We start from the raw sequence: 13,155 nt of genomic DNA on the forward strand, positions 1-13,155 counted from the left end.
AGAGCTAATAACTGTAATCACCTTGCTTTGCATGGTGAGCCTGTCCTGAGTGACTGACAGCACAGAAGGTTTGGATGCTGTGCTGATCTGGAGAATAAACCAATCCGTTTGCTCTCAGGAATCTTTAAGATAATGAATAATTACAGAAGGCAGCAGATTTTTCAGCTCTCAACACTGACTTTGCACAGCTCAGTATGAGGGGTGATTTTACTACTCCTGATTTCCTCACTGTCCCTGTAAGATCTGTATTAGACACAGTGCAAGGACACCAGCAGAAAGCACAAGCTGAACTGTCACAAATATTGAGCAATATCCTTTGATAAAGTCCTCCTGAGGGAAAAGGGGTTACATTTTAAATAGCCTGAACTGCATGACTAGAGCTTCAGCGTGTGAATCTTCAGCTTGGAAATGGTCTCCTGACCATCTCACACTGACATTTGATCCAACTTCTGGCCATCCACTTCAGGAATTCCCAGCACAGAAAGTATATTCATTATATAAAAGCAGTCATGCTAGAAAGAGGATAAAAAGGGGGTTTTGTTGGTTTTAATCAGCAGGCTGAAGAGCACCCTATGATTTATGGCTACATATTCTGATTTAACAGATGTTTTTCCACCTCCACAAGATATAATTCTTAACTGGATCACTTCCAAATTAATCTCATTGACTGAAGCCCCACAGCAATCTTAACAAGATTAGACTAATGTTTAGTTTCCTACATTTATACTGTTTGTGCACAGTACAATCTCTGGAACTATTTAAAGTACTTCACCAGCTGGAAAATAAGGAATTCCTCCATATAATGGAGTTTCCTGGAATCCCAACAGAACCTGGCAGAAGAGGCTCGTTTAGTTCAGTAATGATACAACACATTTCCTGGGCAAATTAAGACTTTAGGAGAAGCATGGCCAGGACTGCAGTTGCTATCAAACTGCTTCCACTAATGAAGAGCTTCCCTTAATCAAAACCTGGTGATGCACTGATTTACAAACATACTGCACCACTGTTTCCTTAAGAGTTGAAATTTTCAATGGGTTCATTTTAATACACAAAGTCTTTTTGCCCACGTTTCACAGCACCCATTAAAAAACCTCCACAACTTACTCTGTCAACCAAAAAGCTGCACATTCCCTGTCAAAGATGTGCTGTTTGAAGCACTAAGATGTAGGAGTTCACAGGGTTTGTTAATTCATTTCACAGAAAATACATATTCACTGGCAAGGTTTAATTACTGTCCTACAGCGAACGCCTTGGAATTTGTCATTCAGCTCAAACGTGCTGAGGAGTTTTAGACTGAGCCTTTAAACAACACAGGGAGATGTTTTGTGACAAGGAATAAAGGATGCAGCCAGACTTTATATGCATCTGCCCCCATATGGTCCAATTCTGGAATGTGGGTCACACCTAGCCCACGGGAAGCCATCTGGATTTTCCCTTTCTCCCTGAGCAAAGCAGAGATGCCCAGCCTGGGCCCCACCTGCTGCCCACGGAGCCCAGCAGGGAGCAGGGACACCAGAGGCTCAGCTGCTGCTGCAGATGTGCCCTCAGTGGGAGCAGGACAGGCAGCTCAGGAGGCAGATCCTGCACAGGCAGGGAGTTGGGAATGTGCTGCCAGGAGGCAGCAGGAAGGTGCAACCACCCAAATCCAGCCCACAGTGCCAGAGTCATCCTTTGGCAATTGTTTTATTATTTCAAAGAGGAAACCCTCAGCTGCTCACACTACTGGTTTATCCTAGCACAGAACTGGGCACAGGAATTTGAATAATAACCAGGTAGAAGAGGGTTGTTTGCCCCCATCCTTTGCCAGTTCAAACATGTCAGATCCCTGGATTCCAAACGACTCTGAAGCATTTACTAAGCAGAGCATCTTGTGAGCTCCAAGATGAAACTGCCCTTGAAAAAAGCAGCACAACCAAGCAACTGCTTTTTAAGAGAGCTCCATTTTGGTAAGAAGCAATTTTTTTTGCTACTTCCTTGCTCCTTTGCAATTTATCTAATGCATTTTGCATAACTGGATAAACACAATTTAGTTTCTTGTTTCTTCCTAACTTCTTCCAGTAGAAGTTGGCTTCCAGCTTCACCTGGGTTTAAGACCACTTTGGATTCTGGCTGTGTTTCCAAGAGTGATGTTACTGCACTGGGACTAAGATGAAGCACTCTACCACAGCCTAGGTGACATTGCATAGGGAATTCCACAAGAAAGGACTTGAAGTTCCTGAAGTTAGCCAAAGCAGTGCAACATGGCTGATAATAATTAAGCAGCTTGAGAAGACATGACAGTAACAGCCCAGCAGTCATCTCAGAGAGGTCTTTTCCATTAAGTGTCAGGATTGCCTTCCCAAAGCCCAGGGATTTCCCTTAATGACTGATGTGCTGGTGATATGCAGGCTCCTCCCAAAGTCCTTCCAGGTCACCCAGCTCTGCAGGAGCTGGCACATACTCAATTCTATCTGACCTTGAGAACTCCTGCCAGCCACTATCATTTATCATCACCACAGCTTTAATCTTTGCCTCTCTCACTTTCCATCTACTCCAAGTCATGCCACTTCTGGGACATGTTATCTTTTGATAACTCTTGGCAGAATATGCATAGTTTGTTTAAGTTAATCTATAGAACTATTTTAATTGTCCAGTACAATTGGGTTATGCTCCTTGGACTCTCACAGATGCTCCAAAAAGGATTTTTTGGGGGGCTATGGAGGGCAAAGCAGGAAGATAGAAAAGGGGGAAAAGAGCCTTTGCCATCAGGGGCACCCCCTCTCCTCACCACTATGAAGAACATCATGAATGTTCTTCAGACATTCCATATCAGACCAGCACAGCAGAAATTGTCACATTTCTGCTCCAACTCCTCCAAATACAGATGGGCTTGGTTTCAGAGAGAATTAACAGATATACCCTCAGTCAAGAAGCTTTGAACTCTGCTCAAGTTCCAAATCCCTCATCCAGTTTAGCTCATGCCTTAAGCATAAACCAGCTTTCTGTTAAGCAAACAGAAGCTGAAGCACTTTTGGAAGGAGTTTGGAATTAATCTGGATAGTCAAGTTACATTTGCAGTACCAAGCCAGTACAGGTGATTATTTGGATGAACCTCAATGCAGAAAGTGCCAACAGTCTTCTCTTTCCAGTAATGTTGGCTTACGTAAGGTGAGCACTCAGTACCAGGAAAATGACAACACAGCTTGTTACCAAATGCAAAACAAACCCTTTCCCCCCCACCCCCAGACCAGACACAGCTTCAGAGGAAGAGAAGATGCCCTGTTCTGACAGAAGTCTATGTATCAGCTCTTTTGATCCTGTCAGATTAGGATTTGGAGGAGAAAACCCAAATGAGTTCAGAAGTGCTCCTGGTCCAACTCACAGGGAGGGATGTTACAATGCCTGGTGTCTCCTCTTCCCCCAGCACCCCACAGCTCCAGACTCCACACTTGGCTCTCCAAATTTCATCTTGCACCTCTTCAGAGCTGGAGATGTGTGAGAAGACTGAGGCAGCTGTGCCAGTGTTGGGCTCTTTCACATTTCATTCCAGCCATCCCAAGCCTCCAAAGGAAACACCCAGAGAGCAGCAGGATGGTCACATGCTGCAGGCACCCATCTCAGAAGTGACATCTGATCTGCCAGACTTCTGAAGATGGACAAATTTACCAAGTGCATTATACAGCAGGCATGAAGCAGGAATTGTGGTCAGGCACCTGCTTTTAACAACCTGCTGCTAAATGCAGAGGGATGAATTCACAGCAACCTGTGATCACTGTTCTGAAGGGTCCTGCAGAAAGGAAGACCTTTGACAGCCAGAATGCCGAGGACTTCTGAATTCTTCTGGTGGGATTTGTACAGACTGTCCAGGATTTTGAGTACCTGACATACAATTTCCATTTTGGTTTCCCTGAAGGGTACCATGTTTGATATATAAACTCCAGCTGGCAACTTAATACAGGAGCACAAATACATGGCAGTACAGAGGACTTTGTCAGTGCAGCAAGTTAACACACAGGGCATACCAAGCATCCTACAAAGCTTGTAGCTTCTTTATGTACAAAAACATGACTTTTTTCTTCTTGGTTCAAGAGCAATAAAAACTCCAGAAAAGTTATCAGTAAGATATTCTTCTGCTGGATATGAATTGCTGTGGTATTGCACATTGTGAACATATGCCAAATGAAAAAGAGCACAGGCAACAGCTTTGCCTAATCCAGAAGTTATTTAAAATAAAAGGGTGGAAAAAAAGATCAGACATTTTTAACAGGTTTATTCTTTACACTGTCAGTTTAATTTCCTTTGGTATGTATTTGAAGCTCTCCAGCATACAGAGAAGACATTGAGAAATTTCATGCTTCCATCATGCCAGTTTTGACAAGGTTAATCCAAGTCTTAGCCAGAAACAGAAATGCTGATAAACTAACTCCAAGTGTTCCATATCACGTGGCAAAATATAATCCAAGTTTTTCTTTCGGGGGAAATAATCTAACTTCACTCAAGTAACTTGCAGAATTGTTGACCATAAACATCAGACAAAATGATTTTACTGCCCCTTTAGAGAGACTGAGCCTGCCCAGCACCTTAAACATGAGGATCATCCTCTTACACCAGCTCACTGCTCTGGCAGCAGTGACTCCTGTTTAAGGTAACAGACCCTGCTCCACCCACCCTGTGGATGTGAGTTTTAATTTGTCACTAAGTGTTCTGATACGTGCAGTGAAGCTGAACTTTCAGTTCTTCACTTCCTCCTCCCACTGACAGTTGCAGAGAAAAACTTGTGTACATAAACCTGAGTGCAGACAGCCATTCTGCTTCCATCTACACAAAATACCTGTACAGTGCATGCAAATATTTTAGCTTCCTTTATTTAGTGGAACTCTGAGTCATCCATTACACTGCTATTTGAATAAAGTGACTCTTAAATCCATTACCTGATTTTCTTTAGCAGAAGATTCCAAGAAAGCTGCGTTCCAGGATTCTGCTAAAGCTTTCCCTTCTTCATAGCTGATCACCCTGATCAGAGAAAGAAAAATATGTTTCTTATAACTTGCAGAAGAATTGGAATCTGATATGTCAAGAAATACCTCAAGAGTACCAAAGCACTTAAGTGCATGGTAATAGGAATTCTTGTGAAGTCTGATCCAAAGCATTTGCTTTTGGCTGCTGTCAAATGCACTTCTGGGCCAGGTAAAACTGCTCTGTGACCCAGAAGAGCAGTTGTCCCAAAGTATTGCTTTGTTTTCACAATCTGTAATATCATCTGGTATTGCTGCTGTGACAAATACACTTCTGTTACTTACTTTGAAAAAAACACAGAGCGTTAAATGACTGTCCCTGGAACCTCACAGCAAAAATCAACATTACAACAGAAGTTCATGGTCCGTAGCTCACATTCTGGACACAAGTCCTTTGCCAGTAACTTATTTTAACCTACAATTTGATGTTAGCTCTGGAAAGCCAAGAACAAACCCAGCGTGTGCAGCCACAGGAATGCAGGCTGCTGCCTTGCATTTCTCACATTCTGGAGTTCACATACCGTTCCATATGCAGGTCTTTTTTATTTCCAACCAGCATAATGGGTATTCTGTGAAAGAAAGTTCAGAACTTCAGAACAGTTACAGTATACTGAACAAAGCACTAGCAACATGCCTGCAATGAAATGAGATGAAAGTGTCACTACTTACTGGACTTTTCCCACCATATCCAATAACTTGCCATGGATAACTTTTATCACTTCAAAACTGCAAAATAAAGGGATGAAGTCACACATGCACTCTGATGTTTATCCTCAATACCCAATACACAAGCAATTCAATGCATATGTAGGTTGTGTTTAAAACTTATTCTATGTATGCACAACTACACAGATGCTGAAAGTCTTACCCATTTGTGTAACAACAGCAAACTGGTCCCAGCAGCAGCAGAGACCAGCCTGAGCCTACCCTTGCAGCCTCCCCAGTTATGGTATTTGCAGAAATAAATAACATTACCCAGGACTGATGCATCTAACACCGAATCACCCCAAGTCCCTCCCACCTCTCATCTGGTTTGTATCTGCAGTGAGAAATTTAACTGCTGCAGGCCAACAATCCTGGATGAGTATGTCAAATTAAAGCAAATTGGAAGAAAAAGTAATTAGTTAGGCAAGCTCCATCATTGTTTTTAACAAACATTTAGTTCATACATAATTACTAAGTTTTATTTATGCAAAAGCCAAAAGGAGCCAAAATTCTAATTTTCTATGGGAAGTGAGTAAACTGATCTGCAAGATGACACTGAAACAGTGATTATTCAAATACTCTTTGTCTGTTCCCCTACCACGTAGGTGAAGTTTGGATGACAGGAGGTAAGAAGCAGTACTGGAGAATATCAAGTGAAAAACCCCACTAACAAAATCCACTGCATTTGACATTCAGTACTTCTAAGAACAAGCTATAAACAGGGTTGAAGAGCAGATGTTGCACTCCTCTGGTTACACTATGGAAAAAATGCTGGTACATGAAGTGCACAACTCGGATTTAAGAGAGGCAGAGGCTCAGGGATGAGACACACAACTAGACAACAGAAAAGGGACCAAAACTTTTCCAGTTTCCAAGGTTGCTCGCTACAGGCAGTGTCTTGACTTGCACTGCATTTAAATTAGAATTAGAAACTCTGAAAAATAGAGCAGCACTCAAACACACTTCCAGCTCAGAGCAATCAAAGACCTGGTGCCTAAAAACACCATTCAAAGCAGCAAAACATCTCTCTTCTAGATGAATAAGCTCTACTACATTTAAGATGGATTTTCTGTTAAGCAGGTCAATTTGTCTGACTGCAGCAATAATATTTGAGGCTGTGTGGAACACAAAGCTTCTCCAAGCTCAGCTAATAGTTTCAGTGTATCCTATCAAGAAAATGAGTTCTTTGTAAACAGAAGTGTGAGTTAGTCTGGCACAAATTGCTACTGGTAACTCAAGTAGGATACTACAAATTACACTGAGGAAAACGTGGAATCAATGAAAAATGTGAAATCAATGAAAGGATTTTAGGGACATAAGGAGCTTATGCTGAAAGAGTATTACTGAAATTCTAGTCTTGAGAACTCATCTTGGATGATGATAACTATTAAGAAAATAAGAGTTAAATGGAGCTTGGCTGTGACAGAGTTGAGAGGCATCAGTACACACAGAACTACGTGACCCTGCAAACTGAAAGAATAAAAACGGCACCAAAAATCCCATCTGCTACAGACCACAAAACTGTTTCTCAGTCTGAAGCAACAGGAAAAATCTTAGCACCCTACCCACAGGCTAGCTGAATCCCTGGGACAGTACAATCACTGTTTCCTTTCCCCAGTTAGGTGTGCTGCTTCCAGCTAAGCCAGAAAAACACCATTGCACAGCACCCTGGCAGTCCTTGCCTGAGGCTCCCCTCTACAATGCTGCCAGGTGCTTTTGAACATGGGCTCTCCATCGCCTCACTTTGGGTACCTATCTGCTTCTCCAAGATTGTTCACAACCTTCCTTTTTTAGTGAAAATACTACAAATAAAAAGCTGGTCCTTGTTAACAGACCAAGATGGAAACCACAGGAGAAGTGCTATTTAAACTCCAACACAATTCTGACACAGAAACAAGTTGCTAAGAACTGCCAGGAATGAAATTGGCTCAACCAATTAATGCTCTAGAAAGCTTTCCAAATTAATAATGTTGAAAGGAGCAAGGACAAAAAGGAGCAAGGACTGACCAATCCAAAAATAGCACCAACACATCAAGCTGTGAAACTGAGAGATTTGGAGACTGTAAGAGGTCCCTTCTAGTTCTGTCAAGCAAATGGGTTACAGCAAACAACTCAATGTGTGAAATACAAAAAAAACCACCATTACTAGCTGTCAGATAAATGTGTTACACAAAATCATGGAACCTAGCAAGATACAAAATTGGAATTTAATTAAGCTGAACTAGAGCAAAAGCCTTCCAGTAACCTTGCTGCTGAGAGCCTGGCAATATGAAAAATGTAGGGCATTAGCTTTCATTCAAGTCCTATTTAAACTTCCCACTGGAGGTTAGCAGGAAGCTGGTAACTTTAAAAAGAACATTTCTATTAAGTCTGCTGTCAAAGCTCTCACCCAGCTGGATCAATATTTAGATCAATATACACACTTTGACAGAAGTCAGGACAGATGAAGACTGTGATCCCATTGTCAGGGCAAGTCATCAAAGCTACAGAGTACTGTGGAAGATCTTTCCTATCACCTGAACACTGTCTTGATACAGAACATCAAGAATTGAACAAGACAGGATCATGGACACTTGGAAATTTTACAGAAGAAACAACAACAATAAAAGCTTGGAATAAACTGATCAAGAATAAATACTGATAAAAAGACTTTTGACCTACAGCCTTAACCTAGTCTGTCCTGTTTGTATTTTTACCATAACTTGGTTTAACTGATTGAATGCACCCACAGAAAACATGTTCATTTCTTCACCTGGTGAACTCAAGACATCATGAGGCAACAACAGGAGTGGCTGAGAAAGAACACACCCTTTATCTGCCAAACAGGGAACAGCACAGGTAGCAGAATCCCCTGAGTGATGTACACTGGTTTCAGCCAAAGGCAATTCTGTCCTCACAGCACCCATTTATCAGTGAACTTTTCTGTATTTGCTTTAGGAGTGAAGCATTGTCTACTTAGGCAGAGAACACTGACTCCTATTTCATACAAGTTACCCAGCACCAACACTGAACCTCTCACTGAAAAACCCAGACCCAGAGAGAGTTTGGTAGTTTAGGATCTCTAGACACACATAAAAGCCTAACACATGCTTGCCCCTCTCTACTTCAGAACTGAAGATGAAAAGCAAGAATGAAGAACTGTGAAATCTGTTCAACATTAAAGACCTTGCAAGCAGCAGAAGTTTGTAGCCACACTGTATCCTTCCTTTGAGAAGGAAAAAGCCAACAGGCAAATTGCTTTACCTGTATTTTCTGATAGTCTATTCAAAGAGCTTGAAATGACCAGTTTTGTTTGATTCAGAGGAAAATATATGAAACACTTCAGCACTTGTAAAAAGCTCACCAACTGCCTTGAAAGTAAAAGGGCAGCATCAACTTCTCCTGTACTTGATGAGACTGAAAGGTCTAAGGTCTTAATCACTTTCTTCAAACAAAGATTTCAGAAAATACTCAGCTGACCTAATAAAGATGTTATACAATATTAGAAAATCAACAGCCATTCAAGGATAAGCAGGATTTAAACAAAGCAAGATGTCCAGAGGAAGGGAGGAAATAACAGAGGATGACAAAGCCACACAGAGGCTGATGTGTCTTGCATGACTCCAGCTAAGATGGACTCTGGACAGGGAACAGCAAGGACAAGAGGGACACTGGGACAACCTCCAGGGAGGATTATTTGCTGCAGCATGCCAGGAGAGGGTTTACAGTCCAAAAGCCATCTATTGCTGTTTATAGGAGTATTTCTATGGTTAATCAGGACAATTCAGTACAAGAAGTCAAAGGAATCTCAGTACTATAAAAAGCCACAAGGCTGAAGGAAGAATTGAGCAACTACTTGGGTACTTCACCTAAATGTACAGTGCCCTTCAGCTTTGTATTTATGTCTACTTTTCTATCTGATGCAAGAGCAATGAACTCATTTCTGAAATGATCCTTTGTACTACTTCTTACACCTCAAAACAATGCAGTTTAACACTGTCTCATTTCTTACATGGTACCTAGCACATTAGTCTGCAAAGTGTCTGTGACATTTGAGTCCAAGGGGACATTTCTGAAAAACCATTAATATTCACTCCTACTATACTTCTAAAGGAGAAAGACTAATTGAAATAATTACACAAAATACAGCAGAGGTAGGAGCTAAACCCAGAAAATATTTAAAGAGAAGAACACAAACAGATTTTATTACCTTTTTATTGACGTGACTGAATAAACAAGAATGTAGCCATTGATGTCTATGGAGTACGTCTGAGGAAATATGGAGTATTCATCCTGTGGAAGGAATATTGCAGTTAAAATTAAGGGTGACACAGTTCAGACCTTGATGCCATTAGATCAACATCAGTTAAGTTGGTCACATCTCTAAGACATTTTGTATAGGATAGGTAGTACATTCAGAATTTTTTATCATAATGTCACAAGCAGCATCTTTGCCAAACCCAGAGAAGGCTAAAAGTCTATCTGTCTATCCTACAGTTTAATCTACAGCTTTTATGGTTTATTCCCTCTAAGACTATGGATGAGCTGAAGCTCTTCTCAATCCTCTTATCCTGCTTAATTATCTGTTTGTATTAGTACAAAACATCCACTCTGTCCCACCACTAATTAGCAATCATGCCTCTTATCTTGCTGGTGATACATTTCAAAATCTTAATTTCAACAGCTGACAACAGGATCTAGCAGTTTGTAATTTCAAATGACACTGATCACATCTAAATTACCTAAGGAATCTGGTAGGAAGTGAATAATTGTGGCTAACTTATGCTTATCAAATGCAAAAAATACAGTTATTAGTTGCTTTATGACAACTGTAAGTTTACATTATAGGATAAGTGTTTACATAAATAGAAAACCAGACAAAACCACCAGAAACTTACTCAGTGAATTTATTATCCCTCTAGAAAAGGGACTGACCAAATAGGCAAACAAACCAGACTGATATATTGCAGATAATGCAACACAAATACTATGAATCCAATGTTAAAAACCTGTTCCAACAGATATTCCCAGGAAATATTTCCATTTTGACAAGAGCCATACTTCCTAATGTATGAGTTCTCAAATTGTTAAACCTATGCTTTTGAAGATGTTAATTTTAGCTGAAGATCAAATAACCTCTCTGTTATTGTCATGGCTGAACAGATGGAGCAGTGCAATCACATTGCTTAAATCTAAGACACCCAAAAGGAATCAAACTTCCCTCACTGGCAGAAGAGGAAAAACTCTTTATAAATCAACTTCACAGATCCAGCCAAAAAAAGTTTGAAAGAATAACACTTGGCAAAAGCTGCCTTTATTTGCCTTTATTGCTACACACTGAGGGCAGCCCTCCCCCATCTTCTCTGAAATGCCAAAGTGCCACTCCACTTGGACCTGAAATCCCAAAGTCAATACTCAGAAGGGATCTGAGCTAAGTCTGTGTAAAAAAGGTGAAAGTGCAACTCTGTAGTGGCTTAACTTTACCTGGAAATTCCCAGGACTGCCCCAGCTGGAATTTGGTGTTAGGTAAGATTTGCTTTTACACCCCTCTTCTGTGACCCTCTATCAAGACCCCTGTTGGACCGAACTGCACAAAGCTCAGTAAATAACCAGAAAAGTAGAGGCATTGGACAGAGGATGAATACCAAGAAAAATAAGTGCCATAATCTCAACAGTTGCTAATTCATGACTTTATTTTTAGCTCGTTAGGAGATGGAAAGAAAGCTGCTATGCTCACTGAAACTCATGGGTCAATTTAAGAAATCTGTCAAGTGATAAAACAACGTTGCTACATTTTTTCAGGCCATAGCCAGGTTTTCAAAAGTATTTAACAAATCTGCAATACAATTCTTGCTGTGCTGTATGCACATGAGGACTCCCTATGGGCCATTAAGCAAGACAGACTTGAGAAAGAAATCTGTCCAAGCCACACCTTCCAAAACCCAACATTGTCTCCTTCCTCTAACCCTGTGTGCCAGAAATCAAAGTTCAAATCATTCCATGAAGAATTAAATCTGAAAATAACCACAGGCTGGGAGAGAAGCTATTTAGGTTCCACAATACTGTATAACATTAAATCAATCCTCAGCAATAGAGGTATGTTAGTGGTGAGTCACACTGCCTTCCCAGAAGGCAATTTCCTCCTCCCAGAGGAATTTTTCTCTTATTACTACGCTACACAATCGGAGCTGTAATGCAAGTGCACTTACAATGGCACTGAGTGACACCTATGGAGCTGGTTCTGCTGCTCACACTGCTCAGCCTGCTCCTCTCACCCTCTCCTCTGCAGAGCATCTCCTCAGCCAGCAATCCTGTGGCCAGTGTTGTGCTCAGACACCTCTGAGTGATTACACATGCTGCTGATGAGCACCAAGGGCTGACACCATATAAATACAGCATGGCTATTCCCCAGTCACACAGCTCTCTTCCAAGAAAGCAATCAAACATACCTAGAAAGTTACAACCCCTCTGAACATCCCAGCTAGGAGCAGGTATCCTGCAGCTTTAAAGCCTTAAGTACTGGCAGTGTATGTATTTTATAACACTAACATTGTTAAACACTACTCATAGCTTGGAAAAACCCAAAGGCATAGTATGAGATCATGGCAGGCAAGAGCATGTAAGCAAGAAAAAAAAAAGAGAAATTTAGGTTAACAATACAGGGGTCTAATGAGTGCTCCATGATGAGTTGTTTCTCTCATACAGAGTCTCTCAACAGACACAGCACTCTGGTGCATGGGCTCAGCCAAGCAGCAGTGTGTAATGAACCCCTGGACCTGTAAATAATGAACAGCTGCCCTTGCCAGAGCTCCCAGCACACTGCAGGACACACTGCAGGACACGTGCTCCCTGGTCCTCACCCCCTCCCTGTCATTACAGACACACACGTGAACCATCACGTTAGAATGCAGCCAAACTGCAGCAGTTTATTGCTAACTCAGTACCACCTACATGAATCTGTCTGCTCCCCATGACTGCTCCATGGATACAAGTCATGGTGGTGTAGCTGGAGCAGACAAATACTAAAAAGCTATGAAAATTTTCCCCATGGTTTATTGAAGCACCATTTTTCATCTGAAGCAAGACTGCTCATTTACTCTGTAAATATCACTAAACTACTGATGAACTTTTGGGTTAAGGTAGTTTCCCCTTCCCTTTTTTAGATACTCATTCAATACATAGGGGAAAAAAAACCCCAACCCAGTAGCAAAACACAAACCAAAACCTTTAAATAAACACTATATAAAAAGTTCTTTAGTGACTAAACAACAAGTCAGGATCATTTTTAAGTTAACTTTCTCATCTGAATGCACAGTCACTACCAACTTAGCTCAACAGAAATATCAATACCTGTTGTCATAACTTAGAAGAAAGATTCAAAGAAAGATAACTTACCTGGCCAGCAGTGTCAACCAACTGAAGATGATATTCTTGGCCATTTACTGTGATCAGTTTTGTAAAAGCTAGAACAAGAAAT

The 13,155-nt window shown here is 41.1% G+C and overlaps 1 protein-coding gene across 2 annotated transcripts in view; it reads right to left on the reverse strand.

Moving 5' to 3' along the window:
• Positions 1–13,155, reverse strand: part of RHEB (Ras homolog, mTORC1 binding) — a 39,675-nt gene that overhangs the window by 1,256 nt on the left and 25,264 nt on the right. For both annotated transcript variants that reach the window (XM_054654355.2, XM_077188939.1), the window contains exons 3-7: positions 13,074–13,141; positions 9,889–9,971; positions 5,664–5,720; positions 5,516–5,563; positions 4,911–4,992 (exon numbers count right to left, since the gene is read on the reverse strand). In XM_054654355.2, the coding sequence (XP_054510330.1) occupies positions 4,911–4,992; positions 5,516–5,563; positions 5,664–5,720; positions 9,889–9,971; positions 13,074–13,141 (338 nt within the window). The remainder of the gene's footprint in view (positions 1–4,910; positions 4,993–5,515; positions 5,564–5,663; positions 5,721–9,888; positions 9,972–13,073; positions 13,142–13,155) is intronic.

This window comes from Agelaius phoeniceus, chromosome 1 (assembly GCF_051311805.1).
Source record: "Agelaius phoeniceus isolate bAgePho1 chromosome 1, bAgePho1.hap1, whole genome shotgun sequence".
Taxonomy (NCBI): Eukaryota; Metazoa; Chordata; class Aves; order Passeriformes; family Icteridae; genus Agelaius; species Agelaius phoeniceus.